The sequence below is a fragment of the Bos indicus genome, chromosome 6, assembly GCF_029378745.1.
Source record: "Bos indicus isolate NIAB-ARS_2022 breed Sahiwal x Tharparkar chromosome 6, NIAB-ARS_B.indTharparkar_mat_pri_1.0, whole genome shotgun sequence".
NCBI classification, from domain to species: domain Eukaryota; kingdom Metazoa; phylum Chordata; class Mammalia; order Artiodactyla; family Bovidae; genus Bos; species Bos indicus.
Genome location: NC_091765.1, coordinates 2,484,689 through 2,506,406, shown reverse-complemented (window position 1 = coordinate 2,506,406; position 21,718 = coordinate 2,484,689). Strand labels below are relative to the sequence as shown.

General features: G+C 39.5%; 1 protein-coding gene across 1 annotated transcript; it reads right to left on the bottom strand.

Annotated features, from left to right (window-relative positions):
- Positions 1-5,316: 5,316 nt before the first annotated feature.
- NPY1R (neuropeptide Y receptor Y1) lies at positions 5,317-14,983 on the bottom strand. The gene is made up of 4 exons (XM_070791000.1): positions 14,282-14,983; positions 12,847-13,045; positions 7,291-8,140; positions 5,317-7,183 (listed from the first exon to the last, which is right to left on the bottom strand). The coding sequence occupies exons 3-4, from the start codon at positions 7,987-7,989 to the stop codon at positions 6,731-6,733; spliced, it is 1,152 nt and encodes a 383-aa protein (XP_070647101.1). The 5' UTR covers positions 7,990-8,140; positions 12,847-13,045; positions 14,282-14,983; the 3' UTR covers positions 5,317-6,730.
- Positions 14,984-21,718: the final 6,735 nt, after the last annotated feature.

The window sequence follows — 21,718 nt, the reverse complement described above, 5'->3', positions numbered from 1 at the left end:
AAAAATCTTTTGTTGATGTGGTAATAATAACAAAATAATAATTCTTCCCTCTTTTTCCTTGTAACATTGCTGTCACTCACTTTACTTATACATAAATGTGCTCATACTGCTATGTACTCAATCATGTATGTTTACATATGTAGATAAAATAATAACTGCAACTGTGTAAATGATTTTATATGTTTATATAGATATACATTATTGCTATTATTGTTGCTATTACTATTTTTAACAGACTACTATTTGTTAGAATAAGAAAAACAAAAGCTTTTATTTTATAATCACTTACTTCTCTGCTGTTCTTCCTTTATTTATATAGATCTGAGTTTATGACCTATATCATTTTTTCTATGACCTATCTCATATTCAAATTAAAAGCAGGAAGAACTTTAATTTGAATATGATATACTTAGGTATAGTATTGTATGTATGTGTGTTTCTTGCCATTTATCCTCCTTGGTGTTCTTCATGTTTCCCAGATCTGTGGTTTGGTGTCTGACATTAACTTTGAAGAAATTCTCCCTCATTATTGCTCCAAATATTTCTTCTGTTACATTTTCTCTTATTCCGTTTTTGATATTCCCATTATACATAGGTTATACCTTTTGTAATTGTCCCACATTTCCTGGATATTCTGTTCTGACTTTTTTGTTTGTTTGCTTGCTTATTTTATCTTATTTTCTCTTTGCTTTTCAATGTTGGACGTTTCTATTGACTTACTTTCAAGCTTAGAGATGCTTTCCTCAGCTATGTCCAGTCTAGTAGTGAAACCTTTAAAGATATTCTTCATTTCTCTTACAGTGTTAATGATCTCTGGCAATTCTTTTTTAAGCTTTCTTATAATTTCCACCTCTCTGCTTACATAGATCATCTGTTCTTACACGATGTCTATTTTATTCATTAGATCCCTTAGCATATTCATCATAATAAGTTACTTTGAATGCCAGTCTGACAATATCAATATTCTTGCCATGTCTGAGGCTGACTCTGTTGCTTGCACTGTCTCTTCAAACTGTGTTTTTTGATTTCGAGTATGCTTTTAATTTTTTCTTAACAACTGGATGTTATGGGTAAAAGTAACTGATAAATAGCCTTTAATGATGTAGTGGTAAACTGTGAGGAGAGGGGATATATTCAACTGTCCTAAGATTAGGTCTCACTCTTTGAGTGAGTCTCTGAACTGTGAACTTCACAAGCTCTCCTTAGGTCGCTCGCCCCACTTAGGAGAGGTAGGTGCTTACATTTGGCTGGTGTTGGGTACATCCCTTCTCTACTATGGGAGACGAAAGGTAACTGGAAGTGGGTGTTACTCTTCCCCCAGGCCAGTTAGACTGTGATAAAAATCCAGCAGGTTAGGCTCTGAAAAAATAATTCTCCTAAAGAGCAGGCCTTGTTATGAAGTATAGAATGCTCTGACATATTTTAAAACGGTTCCTCTTCCTCGCCTCCTGCTAGAAGCACAAGAGGATTTTTCTCCAATATTCACCATAAAAGTGCAGTTAAGCTCCTGAGGGTAAACAACACAGCGTGCCTCTCCCCTCCCATATGACTGGAGTTTTTAACTCTCAAACTTGTCCACTCGAAAGTGAAAGTGAAAGTCACTCAGTCGTGTCTGACTCTGCAACCCCATGGACTATACAGTCCATGGAATTCTCCAGGCCAAAATACTGGAGTGGGTAGCCGTTCCCTTCTCCAGGGGATCTTCCCAACCCAGGGATTGAACCCAGGTCTTCCACATTGCAGGCAGATTCTTTTCCAGCTGAGCCCTGTCTGCTACTAGGGAAGCCTGTCCACTCTAAGTCTCCATTAGAGTTCAAGTTTTTTTTTGCCCCAGTACTGCTTCCATAGAAGTTTCTCCTCCAGTAACTTGTGATTCTCTGTAACTGTTTGTCTCTTCAATTTGGGTCCAGTAGTCTGTTCAGTGACTTCACTTCTCTTATGGACCTAAAGAGAATTTCTGGTTTTCAGTTTGTTCAGTTTTTTACTTTGTAGGACAAGGCGACAATTTCTAAGCTTATTACTTGCCAGACTGGAGACCAGAAGTTAGGGTTTCTTTTTGGAGTGATAAACAAAAACTGGAATCATATAGTGATATTGATTGCACAACTCTGTGAATATACAAAAGACCACTGGAAAATACTTCTAAATAATTAATTTTATAGTATGCCAATTATATCTCAATAAACAATAAAGAGAAAGATTGCCCAGAAATCCAAATGACCCTCACAGTTTTCATTTCTGATGCTAAAACAAACAGAACTTTAGGCAAGGCTACTTTTGACAAAAGAATAAGTATAATAAGATATAATTGCTTTAAAAATATGTGAAAAGTCACAGTTCATGATGTAATTCTGCTTAGTGAAGTAGCAGTTGTAAAGTTCCATGAAAAACTGCTTAAGTATAAAATACTGAAGATTTAATTTTAAAAAACACTTTTAATAAAATACTGTTCACCCTTGGTCAACAATTTTAATTGACAGCTCTTTACGTTCTCTCCCAGGCAGGATTCAAGATTAAGGAGTTATGTAGGCACAGTCCTTGTAACAAGACTCCACTCATGAGACCCTATATGATGATGTCAGGCTTCAACTCGACCTGCTTATTGGTAAAATAATCCTAGAAGATGACTCAAGCTGGGATACCAGAAAGACTAGGGGTTGTATAGATCAGGAGGGCAGAGGAGAGCAAGACCTAGAGAACATGAAAGCAGGTTTGTATTGATAATCCTTGGGTGAGGGAGATCTGTGTCTCAGCTCTGCCCCTGGGCTTGAATCTCCATAATTAGGGATTTGTGTTAGCTTTCAGAGGATGGCTTTGAAAATATCTAACTTTTACCTTCCTGATGTTGTTTAGGATTAGGGTCAGTGTGGACTAGAGATACAGGTCAGGAATGGAAAAATAGGGGATGCAGAGGTGGGGGAATCACGCAGAGTCTGGCACGTGGGAAACGTTCTTGGTGTAGGTCAAAGGCTCGTAGTCAGAAGCCAAGTTGCCTGGATTAGAATCCTGGCTGTCATTTACCAGCTGAACAACATTGGATGAGTTACATAACATCTCCATGCCTCAGTTTTATCTTCAGATATGTGAGGAAAGCATTAGTGGTACTTTATAGAATGATTTGTGATAACTGCTATGTATGTGATCATTTTTATTAGAAATTTAAAAATAGCAATGAAAATAAGCCCATTGTAGAAATGTTTAATATATATATATTCATATCCATACAATGTGTTGCATGTACACACACACAAATATACTAATAAAGGAATCATTAAATGAAATTTGAGAAATCTTATCCATTTGCCCTAGAAAGCTACGCTATCATTCTCATGGGCTCCAATTCTTAAGTGTAATGTGTTGTTTGATGGACCACAGGGATAAGTAGGTGAAGAAAATAGGGAGACTGTGAAAGAATTCATGCTTCACTGAGAAATTACATTCCAAGAGAATCTCTGATTGCTGAGAAAAGCAATCCTGGCTGTAAAAAAAAAAAAGGTCTAGCACTACCTCTAAACTCACTGAACAAGGCCAGTTATCCCTGGGACCCCAGCTTAAATTTACTTCTTTCTACCATTTTTACTGTTCATGGAAAAATACTTTGTCAAAATAAATATTTACTTGGCTATTGAATTTTGAAGGTATGGTAAAATGTGCATGCACATATATATTCTTGGAAATTTGTGGAATAGAGAAGAGAATGACAATATCCAGTCAACAGTAAAGAAATAAAGGTGGTATGAATAACCCATGGAGAAGGAAATGGCAAGCTACTCCAGTACTCTTGCCTGGAAAATCCCATGGACAGAGGAGCCTGGTGGGCTGCAGTCCATGGGGTCGCAAAGAGTCAGACACGACTGAGCGACTTCACTTTCTCTTTCACTTTCTTTCTATGAATAACCCAGTTCTATTTTAAATGGAACTCTCTCAGAAGGAAATTCTGGATACAAATAATCACCATGGCCATATTCTCTCCCCTCTTCCATGTCAGTCCTTTCTGCAACTGAAATAAGAAAGAAGGTGAATGTCATTGTTATGCCTTAATAATGTTACTTGTAAGGAGGGAAAGAGAAGTCACTTCCTAAAACTCTATCATATGTTCAGCACATTGACGGGTTTGATAGCACTGGCAAGACTTTAGTCTGGTTCCTGCTGCATCTGCTGCTCAGTGTGTGGGGCTCAGATATTTCAACTTGAGCTTCAGTTGCCTCTTCTGTGAAGTGGTCACACCAGTCACACAACCTCACAGGTACTTAAATATTTGATATACTACTTGCTTAGGAAATGGCAACCCACTCCAGTGTTCTTGCCTGGAGAATCCCAGGGACGGGGGAGCCTGGTGGGCTGCCGTCTATGGGGTCACACAGAGTCAGACACGACTGAAGCAACTTAGCAGCAGAAGCAGCAGACTAAGTGCTTGAAACCCTATTATCATTTTCTTCCTATTTTATGTAAGCTACATTATAATTATGCTCTTGTACTAAACCAGCGATTGATTTTTGTTCTTGAGTTTAATAAAACTCAATGGTTTGTATTTAACATGAATGTTTATTTCTTCTTGAATCACAATGGATCTGTGGTTGATTCTAGACTTTACTACTAGCTCATGGACATCTTTGGATGAAAGAGAAGAATTTGGTATTTGGTTCATTATGAAAAGCTAAAGAATGAGCAGCCTATACAGCTGAATGAAGATTCGAGAAATGGCATCTCAGCAAATGTGCTGACAAAAAAGCACCTGCATATTCAGGCTGTTCTCAAGCAGCTATTTGTTTCCATAGCACCTAAGTAGACAAAGACAAATCTTCCATTTGTCCCCCAAAGCAGAAAACACCAGTTAGTTTCAAATTCCAGGTTTTGGTAAGGAAAGATGATATTTTTCATTATGCATTAAATGATGGTTTTAGAATTTTTTTTCAGCTAACTAAAATTCATTCTTTGGCTATAATTTGAATTTATATTAACATTCAATGCAAAGACTGATATTTGTCTTACAAGACAAATCATGCAAGTTTCTAAAGTGTCATTTTGGTTATTTTAGAAACGAAAATGATATAATAAAAGAGAAAACACCTCTGTGGTAAAAATGAACTTAGGAGAAGGAGTCCAAGAAAATTTGAGCATGTAAAGTCAATTTAATAATAAATGAGAAAGAAAGATTTGGACCATTATTTATTCATTTTTAAGAAATTTTTTTAAAAACCTTCTGTGTACTTGCTTGCACTTTGCTAAATACACTGGGACACAGAGTCATATAAAACAGTTGCTGTCTTCATTAAGCTTCAGCAAGCCAGGGAGAGAGGCTGGACCACCAAGGGCTATACCACAAGGTATAAAATGCTTTATTGGCAAGCGGGTAGAGGATGCTTCACAGGTGGGAAGACAAGGACCAAAAAGGAAAAAAAAAAAGTGAAGCTAAAGAGAGACACAAGAGAGACTGTTCAGAAAACAGAGAAACAATTTTAGTAAAATCAGACACATTTAACATTTTGTATAATACATCAAAGATATACTTATTTTTTAAAATATCTCTCCTTTCAATGATTCTGAGGCACAGTAATGATTACAGGGTACATGAAATGAAGTATCAATATATACGTGACAAAATGCCTTGGTACACAGTGCATGATTGGTAAGACTCCACAGGGCACACAGTTCACACAAGTTAATATGAGCTACAGGAAGTGACCTCAGTTTTCTAGTATTTACCCCTCCTAGGCAGGGTGGGCAATCTTTCAACACTGTACACCTTGGTGCCCTTTGCAATATGGCCATTGAACATTAAAAATGAGTAACTATGTAGGCACTGATGTATAGAAAATACACTTTGTGGTCATATATATTATAAGCTGGAAATAAATGCTTTAAAGCTACATATATTTATTTATGCCAGAAAGCTTGACAAACACCAAACAGTCCATGAAGAACGGAAGCCTCTTGATCATTCATTCAAATAAATATATTCCAACTCTATGCAGCAATACTAATTTAATTGTTATACTCTGAAAGCCTTTGGTTGTCAGGAACCAAAATAGTTTTGAGGTTAGGGAACTGGTTTTCCACTTAATTCTTGTGGATGATCCAATTCCCCATGATATTCACCACTCAGTATTTTTAAATGCATTTTTTCATCTGAAGTGATAATCAATTAGGAACAAAATAAATCCTGTCTTAAAATTTCAAAAACAATGCAAGTCACTTCTGAACGATCTCAGACTAGGCATTCACATCTTGAATGCTGCTTTTGCAAGCTGTCACGTGTAACAGGCTGAAGGGATGTGTATACTGCACAGGACTGCCCAATCTATTGACAATCTCATCTAAGCAGGACTGTCCGATCTACCAACAATCTCACTGAGCCAGGGTGGCTCAATGGAGAGAGAACATCGGATACAGTGCTTCTAAAGTCAGTTTATACAAATATATTAAAGAAATTTCTTTCTAATAAATACAATATAAAAGCCTTTCTACTCTATGCATAAGTTTACAAAAAAACCACTTCAAAGATGTCTGGTCAAAGCTATTGCCAAAATATTCTAAAGCCCACACAATTTGTTCCAGATATAATTATGACAGCTACTACAAAAGCAGTAAAAAGCAACACAAGAAAATCTTGGTCTTCCTTAAATGATTTCAATCCCATTCTGTAAGAGAACAGGTAATGAAAGTCCATTCAGGTTGTGCTTGTTTTTAAGCAGACGTCAATCATTTGGGACCAAATGCTATGGCAGGTTCAGATTTTTTCATTATCGTCAGTGTGGATCTTTTTAAGTGCGACTGGGCTTGCTTGCTTCAGAGATGTCTTAGAAACATCCGTGTGCATGGTGGACATGGCGATGGTCTCATAGTCGTCATCCCGAGACCGGAAATCACAAAAGCTAAAGAAGAACTGCAGGTCTCTCTGGAAATTTTTGTTCAGGAAGCCATAAAATATAGGGTTGACACAAGTGGAGATCATGGCTGTGAGGTGGCAGAGAAGGAACAACAGATTATGGTTGCAGGTAGCAATGATCTGATGGTCCCAGTCAAACACAGTGTTGAAGATGGTGAGAGGCAGCCAGCAGACGGCAAACGCCACCACGATGGACAGCAGCATGATGTTGATTCTTTTGGCTTCACTGGACCTGTACTTATTGTCTCTCATCTTGTCCATCATGCTGTTTCTTCTTTTTAAGCGTACATATATCTACAGAAGGGAAAAAATAAAGAATTCAAATAGAACCACTCACTGAATGAGTACTCCTGTGGAAAGAAAGTAAAAATGAAAATGGTAGGGGGAAAAGGTTTTCCTACCTTGAAGTAGCAAATAAATATAAAACAGAGCGGGCCAAAGTACTGTAGCACCAAGAGGAGAGTGGTGTAAGACAGCCGGTGAGAGTCTGATGGAAATTTATCAAAGCAGACGTATTTGTCCTTGAAGGCATCAAGGGTCACATTTTGAAATGGCTCATCTGTCAATACTTGATAGATCAGGAAGGGCAGAGAAGAAGCCACAGCAAGGACCCAGATGACAGCAATACCTACGTATGCATGTCTATTATTTGGTCTCCAACCCCGAGGATTGATAATCAGCTGATGCCGTTCCACGGCAATAAGGACCAGAGAGAAGATGGACACAGTGATGGAAACGCACTGCACAAAGGGGTTCAACTTGCACATTGCCTCACCAAAAACCCAGTGGTCCATCAGTGTGTAGACAAACGTGAAGGGAAGACACATGATGGCCACAAGCAAGTCTGAGAAGGAAAGGTTCACAATCAGGATGTTGGTGACATTTCTCATCTCTTTTTGTTTCAAGATGATGATAATCAAAGCCAGGTTTCCAGAGACCCCAAGAATGATCACAGCTCCATAAGCAAGTGCTAACGTGAATATCATGGCCAAGGGCAGATGACAATCATCATTTTCAAAAGCCAAAAACCGGGAATTCTTCTCTGAAAAGTTATAATAGATTGAATGATTTTCCACCTGAGAAAATGATGTTGAATTCATTTTGACTGGTTTGGCTGTTATAGATGACTTTAGACAAATGGACAGTATGTTTCTTCAAAGCAGGTCAAAGACTCAACTTATTTTTATTCTCTATATTAAAATCCGTTTATCAAAATTATTCTGAATTCTTCATTCCCTTGAACTGAACAATCTGTAAAGAGAAAATGACCAATTGTTTTATTAATTTTATTGAGGGCAGTCGCAACAAGTTCTCACTCATACTACAATTTAAAGAGAAGACACTGAAATAAACAAAATGTATTCTATATATACATCTTTTTTTAAATAGTAGAAACGGTGCAAACAATTTGAAAACATTACTAATACTTTTAATTGAATGTACTTATGTATTGAGTTTCAGGAAAATGTAGTGGTCTGTGCATTAGTAAAGTGTGTATAAATCTCCTGCCTATAAGTCTTACATAAAGGACCATCAGCACATTCCTAAACATTGTAGGAATATTAACATATAAAAAAACAATGCACAGGTTAGAATATTTGAAACAGATATGAAACTAAGAAAGGAAAACAAAAAAAAGTTGTACCTAATTATTTCTCTTATTCTAAAAAAGAATTTATCAAATTGTATTGATAGCAATAGCCCCATCATACACTGAACTGCTTGCTCTTCAGAGAGGACTATTTGGCACAAGTACCTCAAGAAAATTATCAATTCAGTGAACCACCAAGAAACTTTATCCTATGAAGGACTGCTGAAAGAACAGGAGATGTTTAATCCAGAAAGGACTTCCTAGGAATCATACACACATCTTCTCCTATCTGAATGGGCAGCATTTGGTCCATAGCTTCTGGTTCAGAATACTGTGTCCACTCAAGTTAGAAGTAGGACCAAGGGAAGTGGATTATATTAAAACTATTTCACATCTTTATGAGGAACAAGAGTTTAATTAGATGGAACAAACTGCCTGCAAACTGTTCCCCACACATAATTTGTAATTGCTACTAGAAAGTCTGGGAAAGTTCTCATGGTGTGTAGGGGATTCAACTGGGGTAACTCTGAAGTTATTTCTGACTTAAAGATTCAACAACTTAATTAACATGTCAGAAGCTTTCTATGGATTTCTAAGGTTTTGTTCATGTAAATATCTTCCCTCCTCACTAGACTGTATACAAATAGAAGGCTGAGATGTAAATTTTAGTTGTACTTTTGATCTTTCACAGCATTTTGTAATAGGAATACTCTTTTCTTACCAACAAAACAAATCATAGACAACAGTCTTGTAGACCTTAAAATCTCCTTTAAAAAAAAAAATCTCTGATTTTCCTTAGATTATTAAGTAAATATACGAGATGAGGTTTCTTATGTTAATTAACAAGCCATTGTGCCTGTGTTAAGAAAGGGAATTGCAGTGCTTTTCTTTCTTCTGTGAGAACAATAAAGAAAATCATGCAGATTTACTTCCATTGAAAAGGAGATAAGAAATTTCATGAATAAAATATGCTTTTGCTTTTTAAGTCGTGCCACTATTGAATCTTTCCTTGAGTGCTTTTGCTTTCTAGAATATGAGGTGTTGTCTGTTATAAAACTACAACTTATAAAACTGAAGAATAAAAGTAAAGGTTGCTACCATGTAATGAGAATGAAATTAGCAGAGCTAGGAAAGGCAGTGGAATGATATCAAGTGTGAATGTTATAGAAACTCTCTCCTCTGTCAGCAGCCTGGAAAGACTCCTAGACTTCCTTGGAATCACACTTTTCTCTCAAGAATACCAAAGAGAGAGGATATCTGTGTCTCTCAGTGTCTGAAAATGAACTGAGAGGAAGCAAGTGCTATTCTAAAAATTATTTGGACATTTTGAATTTAAGAATTCAGGAAAAATAATTTTTAACTGGAGGATAATTGCTTTCCAATTTTGTGCTGGTTTTTGCTGTACAACAACGTGATTATACATATATTGTCTCCCTCTTGAGCCTCCCTCCCACGCCCCCATCCACACCTCTAGATCGTAACAGAGCAGCAGGCTGAGCTCCCCGTGCTATACAGCAACCTTCTACTAGCTGTTTTACACAGCTAGTAGAAGTGTATACACTTCAATGCTACTCTCTTAGGAATTCAAGAAAATTTCTCATCATACTTCAGAGTCAAGTTGCTAGAAAGGTATTTAACATTACGGCTCAATTATCTGACTTTTTCTTTACTGGTAGAACTAGCATGACAGGAAACTGAATCCTCTAACTCCGCATAGCCTCCTGTCAGCACATGGGACCCAGTGGAGCATGCGACACAGCGATCACTACGCTTCCTGGGCTGGCCTGACACCTGAACACCACCACCCTGTCCCTCACTCCTGGTCTAACAACCCCACAGGACATGCCCTGTCCCAGCAGGGCCAGTCCCTTCACAGTCACCAAGGGCACCAGCCCATTATAGCTTCTGCATCTTTGCCTCTGCTGCTCCTCATCATCCATCCAAATTCTACCCAGCTTTCAAAGCACTATATAGTCCCTTGAATCTTAATTGGCTCCTCTCAATTATAATATTATCTCTTGAAGGTAGATATTATGTGTATTTCATAATACCTTGCAAATATCAGCTTTAGAATAAAAATGGCTGATGTGGAAAGCTTTTATGTGAGTTAATACTAACATCAATAGCTGAATTCTATTGTTGACTGGAAAAAATGCATGACCTAAAAGCTGAGAATTATGTTTTATTTGGTGGACACACTGAGGACTCAAGCCCCGTAGACACCCTCTCAAATCATTCTGAGGGACTTCTCCAGAGAGGTAAGGGAGGAGCCAGCATATATAGGAGTTTTTGCAACAAAAATCAGGTAGTTGGAACATCAAAATATTACTGTTAATTAAAGAAAACAAGACACCTGAAGTTAATGAATTTAATGCATTTCTATGTATGGGAAGATATAAGAGTCTGGGCTCACTGAAATACTGTCAGGGCCAGTATCCTGTTCTTTCCTGTGTCAATTTCCTCAGGGTACACAGTTCAGGGCAGCTGCAGTGGCTGGTGGCTTGATGGCCCAGCATTCTTTGTTTGCTGATATGGACTCCAAGGTGACTTCCTTGTCTACACTATCATAGTCCTTTTACATGTAAAATGGATGCTAGTTAAAAGAATCATTTTACTAGGTCAGGTGTGGGGGATGTTCCACTTCATGAAAAATTTAAAAAGGAATTGTTTCTGAAAGAGAATTCACTCATCCAAGAAATATTTATTGGACACTATTTTGTGTCAGACATGGTTTTTGTGGAAACAACAGTGACCTTCCTATTGGGTTTCTAGTCTTATGGACAGAGAAAGACATGAAAAAATAAATACGTAAAAGAGACAGTACACAAGATGGTAGTAAGTGCAGTGGAGAAGAATAAAGCAAGGCAGGGGACTTGGGATTGTCGGAAGAGCATTGCTGCTGGGTGGCTTGGAAGGTGTCTGATTGCTTGAGAACAGGGCTATGAGCCAAGACCCCGCAGTCGGGGAGGGAGCCATGTAGACGCCTCAGGGAGGCAGCCCATGTGGAAAACACAGCCCAGATCCTTAAGACTGGAGTGTGTGTGGTGCAAGTAGATGAGAAGTGAAACAAATAAGGGAGGGACTATGGAGCAGTAGTTGGAGGGTAAGCAGAGGAGAAACAGACTGCAGAGTATGACTCCAGGGACAGTCTTTGACTTGTCTCAGACAAGAGGAGGACTCGCCAGAGAGTCTCTGGTAAAGACGTGAAGTCCTATGATAGTGTTTTAAAATTCTTACTCTAGCTGTTGTTTTCAAGGACTTAAGACAGGAGAGAGAAGTAGGTAGGTTCATTTAGAGGCTAGTGCATTAATCCAGGCAATAGGTAATGGAGGCACCAAGATGTTTGCAGTGAAAACAAAGAAAAATACAGTTTATATCTATTTTACATCTATATCTAAGTCAAAATTTACTTTGACTTTGACAAAAGTCAGTACATATGGGACTTAATGCAAACACTTATTAAATTATTACAGTTTATGGGCAACAAAGCTTTCTTGCAGATGAATTTAGGTTAAATCTACTGAAACTCCAGTCTTTGAAATTATCTTTGAATTTATATTTGAAATTTATATCCCTTTAAAATTATATTTGCTACACATACCTGTTGAGGAATAGCAGTTTTCTTATTACGTAGAAGTTACTTTAGCTACATAGAAAATGAAAACTATTTTTTTTAGAGTATTCAAAAGACTCCTTTGCTAAGTGCATGTCATTCCACTTGTGTAAAACAGTTCTGCATGAGATAAAAGGTATATTTTAAGCCTACCTAAACATAATCTCAAGGATGATAATTGTCAAAAAATAACAATATTGAGAATTTACATACATCATCTTTGAAAAAGAAAATGATTTAATATTTATTATTCCAATATACACCTCTAAAATGAAATAGGGACCTAAAGACACGTGGCAAAATAAAAACAAATGGTTGTTAAATCTCAATAGAGCTGTCCTGCTCCTTGGGACAAAACAGACACACACACTACATATATCACCAGTTGGCAAATTAGCCCCCTTCCAAATGGAAATATTTCTCCATTACAGTTAGAGTACTGGCCTTCATGGTTTGCTGTTCCGAGAGCTGTTACAACCTGAGAAAACAGCTCTCTGGTCACAACCTGTTTCAGGTACATTTTATCATTTATTCAAAACTGGCTGCTCAACTCCCTAGTTTTTTGGAAAAGAAGTATCAGCCTTGTTACTCACCAAATTAACTTTGTTAATAACCAAAGTTATTGCTAGTTCATGGACGTGAGTTACATAATTCTGTTTTTTTTTTTTTTTTTTTCCCCTTCCGGGAGGGCTTGCTCAACAGACACCTGCCTTGTAACAATAAGGAAAGACTAACAAAGCAGTAGTCGCTCACCGAAAAGCAGTAGGTCTTTGGTCATCGGTATGCAACGCAATCCGGCAGACAGCTTTCTGCTCTCACCGGGGAAGCAACACTGTTGCTGGGGTTTCGCGTTCAGGCAGAGCCAGGCAAGCTCTGTGCTTCCCCTGCCCGTGTGCCACCTGGCAAGTTATGCTTTCCCTGGGATCTTGGTGGGAAGGCAAATCTGAAAGCCCTTTAAAAAAAGAAAAGAAAAAAAGAAAAAATAAAGGAATGTCAAAACATCCCCTCACTTTCCCCTCCCCTAGATTTTCCTGAGTTATCAAAGAACAAATGGGATGTGTTAAATCAAAATTCCTGTCGGCACGCTTAGGCGCCCACCTTTTTCATATTGTGTGACTGCGTGAACTGCCCCAAACTGTCCTCATTCCTAACACTTCCACCCCCTCCCTCTCCGCCACACACACACACACACACACACACACACGCCATCCATTTGTCTGGAGACGTCTCTATCAATAACGATGAGACTGGCCAAAGCAGAAAACATCCACAACGGCCGGAAACAGACAAGCAGAGCCCAAACTCAGTTCTCTCTGGCCCAAAGGGAAAAGTGGAAGTGCTAGTTGCTCAGTCCCATCCGACTCTTCGCGACCCCATGGACTGTAGCCCGCCAGGCTCCCCAGTCCACTGAATTCTCCAGGCAGGAATACTGGAGTGAGCAGCCATTCCCTTCCCAGGCGATCTTACCCTCCCAGAGATCCAACCTGGTATCAGTCCTTAAAATATTCTCCGGTCTCCAGTCCACCTGGAGACCAATGGACCACTTTGGCCACCCCAATCTCCAGTTCATCCACAATTTCCTACCCAGTGGCGCTCCACCACCACCACCACCAGTGTAAAAGGACCTCGAGAGTTGGATGCTGGAAACTTGGAAGTAGGGAACAGGGTGTCTCTTAGTGAGCGGCGTGAGACAGGAGAGGCCGGCTCCGGGGGGTAGGGCTCCACCCAGGCAGCGCGCTGGGCGCCCACCTGGACCGGGGCGGCTCCCCGCCGACACGAGCGGAACGCGGGGTCGAGGCGGACTCGCAAGCCCTTCTCCTCCCGCTGTCCCAGCGGCGTGTTTCTTCGCAAAAGCCCACCGCAGCCGCCCCGCGGAGGCTCGCGAAAGATGCCAAAGACAGCGAAGGAAGAGGGACGCAGTCTCACCATGGCCAGAGGAGGGGCACTCGAACCTCGTACAGAACCTGGGTCACCGGCGTCCACCCCACACCTCAGCGGTCCCGTGTGGCGGGTGGTATGGAGCATCTCGCTACCGCCTGCGCGGGACCGAACCGAAGGCTGCCCGGGCGCCCGCAGCTCCTCATTTCGGGACTCAAAAGCCTTTCCTTCTTCCTCTCTCATCCTTCACCTCATCAGTGAGAGATTTCTCAAAAGTCAGTCCCTTCAAAAGTGTACACTTGGAACTTACCCTGTCTGCTGGATCCGTCTTTTGGCCCGTTTATTAAAGCGAAAAGGACGGTCGCGGAAGGGAGTGGAGTGGAAAGATCGCGGGTGTTTGTCCGGCACAAATCCTAAAGATCGGTGGGGAAGGAAAGAGCAGCCCCTGAAGCTGAGCTCCACCTAGTCCCGGACACGTGACAGCCCGGGTGCGCCGCAGCCCCCCGCACCCTCTCCGTGGTCTCGCCGGAGGCTCCGGGGGAATTCGAGAGGCAGCGTGGAGAGCCGCGCGCACTGTCCGTCCACGCGCCCCGGCCGGGGTGCGCGCTCGGCACTCGGAGGGGCGGGCAGGGAGGCGCTGCGCCGGACTGAGGTCCCGCCCGCGCGCGGTCGCTGGCGGTCGGTGCCACCTCGCGGCCGAGGCTGTGCGGGAAGCCGAGAGAAACCCAGCTCCGGGGAAGCGGGCACTAAGCCCATCCCGACTGCGCCGCTTCTGTCTCTCGCCTCTCTTGTGATGTTCGGATGTTTCTTACGCCAGACCAGAAGTTTTTGTTTTTTAACAGCGAACAAAGAGAAGACCTTAAAAAAGCACAAGTAGCAAATCTCAGATAAGATGGACTGGCTTTTTTTTGAAGGTTTTCTTTTCTTTTTCTTTTTTTTCTCTAGGAAAACGCGGTGAGTCAGATGTGTTCCCAGCATCGAGCTACTTACTCCTTTCGGGGAGCATGAGGAATGGAACATTCGCCTGCGGGTCAGAAAGAGTCAGTGCTGTTTCCTAGGTACTTAATCTACTACCGTGCGGAACGCTATGAAAGAATAAAAGAATAGAATGTACATAGAGTGCATTGATGGAGCAAGGCCATCCTGGCTAATTGTGATACAATGATCTCAGATGTTTTACATAGTTCTAGTGTACTTGGAAAAGCCAAAGTTGTCTCTCTCTCTCACACACACACTGTTTATTGATGTAGATGACTACAGCTTCTTCCAAATCAAGCTGTTAAATAATAAAAAGTCTTCTAATAAAGATACAGAACACTGCTTAGGAGATAGATACAAGCTTTATTACTATAACAACTACGATTGAAATCTGCTTTCAAACTAAAAACAGAACAAAATTCCAAGACAAATGGAATTACTTAAACTTTGTTGGAAAGTTTTATTTTTCTAATTGTTAGATTGATTAAATACTATTTAAAGTTCAATAGAAATTATATCTCATTATTTATATAAATAATGTTGTACATAATCTCTGTAGTCCCTCCCCCTCAAAAAAGGTTTCTAAAATGTTTGTCATTGGATATATTTTTAGAAGGCGACTTCTCAAGTGGCCCTAGTGGTAAAGAATTCGCCTGCCAATGCAGGAGAGAAAAGAGACACGGGTTAGATCCCTGGGCTGAGATCCCCTGAAGTAGGAAATGGCAACCTGCTCCAGTATCTTTCCTGGAAAATTCCATGGACAGAGGAGCCTGGTGAGCTACAGTCCATGGGGCACAGTCATATATGACTGAGCACTGTATTTTTATAAAGTTGGAAAGGAATTATGACCAAGGATCAAAATACCACCATCAGGTAATAAATATACTGTAACAATACATATGATCATATTTTTAAAAAACCCACTAATGATTAAAGAATAGTAAAATGGCATATATAATTTCTTTTTTCTAAACTAAGGATGAAAATATAAGACACTTTAGGAGTTTCAGTTGTTTAAAGAGAAATAACTCATTTAGGTTTCTATTCACTCTCTGTTTACTCATCCCTTAAGTCACATTCTGTTCATAGAAACAAATTTACCCCAGCTCCTCATCATCAAATTGGCTGTTTTTACTCTGCTGCAAGAATTACAAATGAAATAATTTAATTCTCTAAAAAGAATACATTTTTATGTAAACAATTTGCTATATCAAGAAATATTTTAGATTTAAGAATATAATTTGGAGTCATTAGACACTTTCTTTTCTGTGTTTTCCAGGAATAAAAGCATGTCTGCAAGAATGCCCAAATTACGATGTCCATTGTATTTAGTCATCTTCTTAATTTTTTATAAAGTGTCCCCACCAAGGCCAATTTATAAAGCTGCATTCTTGAGACATTAATGTCAAACACTAATCTTTGAAAAATTGTTGGTCTCAAAGACTTTTTTCCACTTCAAATTTTATGATACAAAGGGAGTTTTGAAACTCTGAGTGAAAACAGATTTATACAGTTTCCTAGGAATATCATTTACTAAAGACTCTTTGCAACATGTGAAATAAAAACTTACAAGCACAGTATAATAAGATCTTCTTATAATGTAATCTTATAGAAGATCTGAAATAAGCAAAGTAGTATGAGTTGCTCAGAAAATGTGTTAAACAATAATCTGAATTCCTCAAAAAGATTTAAAAGTATGAGTGTTAAAGATCTTCTTTTCTTTCTACTATTAAGTGAACAGTCAGTTGCATACTTTCCTACTTGAGATTCAGTTCAGTTCAGTCGCTCAGTCCTGTCTGACTCTTTGCGACCTCATGAATCGCAGCACACCAGGCTTCCCTGTCCATCACCAACTCCCGGAGTTCACTCAGACTCACGTCCATCGAGTCAGTGATGCCATTCAACCATCTCATCCTCTGTCGTCCCCTTCTCCTCCTGCCCCCAATCCCTGCCAGTATCAGAGTCTTTTCCAATGAGTCAACTCTTCTCATGAGGTGGCCAAAATATTGGAGTTTCAATTTCAGCATCATTCCCTCCAAGAAATCCCAGGGCTGATCTCCTTCAGAATGGACTGGTTGGATCTCCTTGCAGTCCAAGGGACTCTCAAGAGTCTTCTCCAACACCACAGTTCAAAAGCATCAATTCTTCGGGGCTCAGCTTTCTTCACAGTCCAACTCTCACATCCATACGTGACCACTGGAAAAACCATAGCCTTGACTAGATGGACCTTTGTTGGCAAAGTAATATCTCTGCTTTTCAATATGCTATCTAGGTTGGTCATAACTTTTCTTCCAGGGAGTAAGCGTCTTTTATTATCATGACTGCAGTCACCATCTGCAGTGATTTTGGAGCCCAAGAAAATCAAGTCTGACACTGTTTCCACTGTTTCCCCATCTATTTCCCATGAAGTGATGGGACTGGATGCCATGATCTTAGTTTTCTGAATGTTGAGCTTTAAGCCAACTTTTTCACTCTCCTCTTTCACTTTCATCAAGAGGCTTTTTAGTTCCTCTTCACTTTCTGCCATAAGGGCGGTGTCATCTGCATATCTGAGGTTATTGATGCATATCTGAGGTTATTGATAATTCTCCCGGCAATCTTGATTCCAGCTTGTGCTTCTTCCAGCCCAGTGTTTTCTCATGATGTACTCTGCATATAAGTTAAATAAGCAGGATGACAATATACAGCCTTGATGTACTCCTTTTCCTATTTGGAACCAGTCTGTTGGTCCATGTCCAGTTCTAACTATTGCTTCCTGACCTGCATACAGGTTTCTCAAGAGACAGGTCAGGTGCTCTGGTATTCCCATCTCTTTCAGAATTTTCCACAGTTTATTGTGATCCACAGAGTCAAAGGCTTTGGCATAGTCAAGCTAGGTAAAACCTCACCTTTGCTAGAGAGAGAAAATGTTCTGCATCTTGTGAAATTTCACAACAGCCAGATCTATAAATCATGACTGGGAGAATTAAATTAGTGACTTATTCTCATGTTCTCTCAGGCAACAGTCTTGTTCTACCATTTAAACAGAAGCATAGGATCTACACCTTAAACCTCTGTAGATCTTAGTTTTATCATTATAAAATTGGAAGAGTTTATGGTCTGGTGCTAAAAATTCCATGATTTACTTCTTGGCTAGACAAAAGTCTGTCACTATATTCACTCTGGAATTTACCCACTGTAATTATTTTATTGGCTGCCTGATGAATTTCTGCTATAAGGGTTAAAGTTCCTGAAATATTGGCAGGTCTTGATACATGAGAATTATCACAACATCATTCAGAAAAATATTTTTTATTTAATTTTCTTGAACTGTAGTTGACTAACAATGTTGTGTCAACAGAAAAATCTTGATAGGAATTAATACTACCTGTGAAAATTAGAATGTAGGTAATATTGACTAGAAGAAAATTCCACTTGGATAGAACTTACTGTAAAGTATGTTGATGAATCAGTTCATTATTCTATGAATTATTAGATGCCAATTTTTCCTTCTTTCTGTGACTTACCTACTGCTTTTCTTTGAATCTATGATGTCATAGAATGTAAGTTGCAATGTTATTTTATGGACCACCAAGAAAAAAAATGCTTCTAGTAAAAAAAATGACATACAATCATTTGTAATTAAATTTCAGAATATTAAAATATTTTTAAAGTCCTCATTTTTGAATCAATAAAATATAGTAGGTAAAGAACTTTGCCGAAATTGATTAGTACAAATGATCAGTGCAATCACTTTATTCGGCTATCTTTTTGAGAGAATTAACAGAAAGAAGTGATAGTTGATTTAATTAAAATGTTAGTATGCAAGTATATAGACAATTCAATTATCTTCATAGTATAGAAGAAACCAAATATTGGTCATAGATTTGCTCTTGATTTGAAATGGGAATGTACTCAAGGAAATAGGCTACAAATTTAGAGCATTTGTTATAAAATTCTGTCAGAATAGATTCTATATGCCAATGATCTTAAAATTACTTGGTAAATATTTGAACATTTTTCTGCAGATTTCGTCCTGTTAAACACTCTTTAAACATTCAACAAACATGTAATGTTATTTTGCAAAAGTGTAATGCTATGTATGTATTACATGGTATAATGGAAAGAGCTTTGTCATTGTACTACTATCATTTTTATTGTAATCACTACCACTCCCTTCATATCTCCTTTCAAACAGGAGTAGGTATAGCTAGAGAGAAGGGCTAGGATGAACACCACCACTGACCTTCCATCATCCATGACAAAGGTCTCTGTTCATCCCGCCCCACCCCTGAAATCCCAGGCTTGGCATTAGACCCCTTCTCAATACAGCACATCAGAAGATCAGACTTCACCCCATGAAGCAAAGCTAATTCCTGTCTTGAGACTGGGCAGTTTTTCCCCAAAATAGGAGAAACATTCATTTATATGCATTTAAATAATATGACAAATGAACACAGAGGTGGTACGAAATGTTCCCGGGTATCACTTTGCTAGGGTAACTATTCCTCATTCACCCCTTTGTTTAAGGTCTACCTAGAGCTTTTATTTCCTCAGGTACACATATCAATGAATTTAGAATGAGGTTTATATCCAAGTAAGGTCTGTGGTATAACCCAACCCTTCTTACCCAAGGAAACTGCATAGCTGCCACTCTCCACTAGCATTATATATTGCTGGAAATAAATCAACTGTGCAGAGTATTGCAACAAGAAGTTCAAAATCTCAGTTGAGCCTTAAATGTTGCTCAGAAATTCTCAGGCTTGGGGACTCCCAGTTCCTCTCCTCTTAGAAGCTATTTCAATTTGCCACCCTTCTCTTCCAGCCTCCTACCTCATACCCTCAGCCTCAGTGGACTCCCCCTTCTTTCTGAAAGGAGTAAAAGCCACTAAGGTATTTTTTAAATTGAAGTAGAATTAATTTACAATGTTGTGTTAGTTTATGGTGTACAGCAAGGTAATTCAGTTATATGTTGGAGAAAAGAAAACAAAAGTCACTGAATCGTGTCCTACTCTTTGCGCTCCCATGGACTATACAGTCCATGGAATTCTCCAGGCCAGAATACTGGAGTGGGTAGCCTTCCCTTCTCCAGGGGATCTTCCCAACCCAGGGATCAAGCCCATGTCTCCCGCATTGCAGGCAGATTCTTTACCAGCTGAGCCCCAAGGGAAGCCCAAGAATACTAGAGTGGATAGCCTATCCCTTCTCCAGTGCATCTTCCTGACCCAGGAATCAAACCAGGGTTTTCTGTGTTGCAGGTGGATTCTTTACCAACTGAGCTATCAGGGAAGCCCTCAATTATATTTATATGTATATACATAAAGAAAGAAAGAAAGAGATTATTTTCCTTATGAGGGCTTCCCAGGTGGCACTAGTGGTAAAGAACTTGCCTGCCAATGCAGGAGGGGTAGGAGACACGGGTTCAATCCCTGGGTTGGGAAGATCTCCCAGAGAAGGAAATGGCAACCCACTCCAGTATTCTTGCCTGGGAAATCCCATGGACAGAGGAGCCTGGCGGGCTATAGTCCATGGGGTCGCAAAGAGTCATAGAGAGAGATTCTTTTCCTTATAGGTTTTTACAAAACATTTAGTATAGTTCCTTGTTCTATATGGTAGATCCTTGTTGGTTATCTATTTTATATCAAGTAGTGTGTATATGTTAATCTCAAACTCCTAATTTGTCCCTACCTCCTCTTTCCCCTTTGGTAACCATGAATTTACTTTCTATTTCTGTGAGTCTATTTCTGATTTGTAAATAAGTTCATCTGCATAAATTTTAATATTCATATATCAGATTTGTCTTTCTCTGTCTGCCTTTCTTCACTTAGTATAATCATCTCTAGGTCCATCCATGTTGTAAAAATAGAGTTACCAGATAATCCTGAAATGTCACTCCTGGGCATGTATCTGGAGAAAATATTAATTTAAAAAGATACATGCACCCCAATGCTCATTGCAGCACTATTTACAATGGCCAGGACATGAAAGCAAACTAAATGTCCATTGACAGAAGAGTGGATTAAAAAAGATGTGGTGGCAATATTATTCAGCCATAAAAGGAAGGAAATAATGCTGTTTACCATAGGGTATTTATTTTCTTTCACAGCCCTCATTTTGGCAGTGGGTCCTCCAGCCTAGCTGATCCAGACTCCAAGCATTAAGTCATACCAACCCACTGAATTTTCCCAGTTGATGCCCCAAATACTATGTCACAGACAAGCTATTGCCATTGTCCTCTCCTGAGATGCTGACTGACTTAATCCATGAGCATAGATCCCATGAGTTGTTGTTTCCTTATCAAGTTCTGAGAAGCTTGTTACACAACAGAAACATAACCAAAAACACCAGTTTGTTCAACAACTCACTTTTCTTAATTCAACACTTAAAACAAAAACAACTCCTCGCCCTTGTCCACCCTTGTCAGAAATTCTCTAGCTGCCGAGTCTGTCTTGGCCAGGAATGAAGCCTTTCACTCCAGTCTTCTCCAGTGCCTCAAGTGGCCCATGGAACCTACTTTTGCCTGTGTCACCAATGGCTACACCTGGGGACAGAATTCAGACTTTATGATGCATTTGTCTCATTTGACCATCCTCTCCTTTGACTTTTTTATTCTCCTTTGACTTTTCTAACTACACTTCAGGTGGTTCTCTTTTCTTACTTGCTGTTTGTCAGCCTTCTTCCCCAGGATTTGCATCTCCATCTCCTTCTTAGGTGTCTCTCTCCCTAGGATCCTGTTATATCAATGAGCCAGTGATGGCCCCTGAGTATTAGCCTAAAATGGTGCCCATAC

What these genes read in the sequence shown, in the direction of transcription:
- NPY1R (XM_070791000.1), bottom strand. Translation starts at nt 7,989, where the DNA reads ATGAATTCAACATCATTTTCTCAGGTGGAAAATCATTCAATCTATTAT. An exon ending in TATTTATTTGCTACTTCAAG is followed by an intron (nt 7,184 to 7,290) that starts GTAGGAAAACCT and finishes TCCCTTCTGTAG; the next exon opens with ATATATGTACGCTTAAAAAG.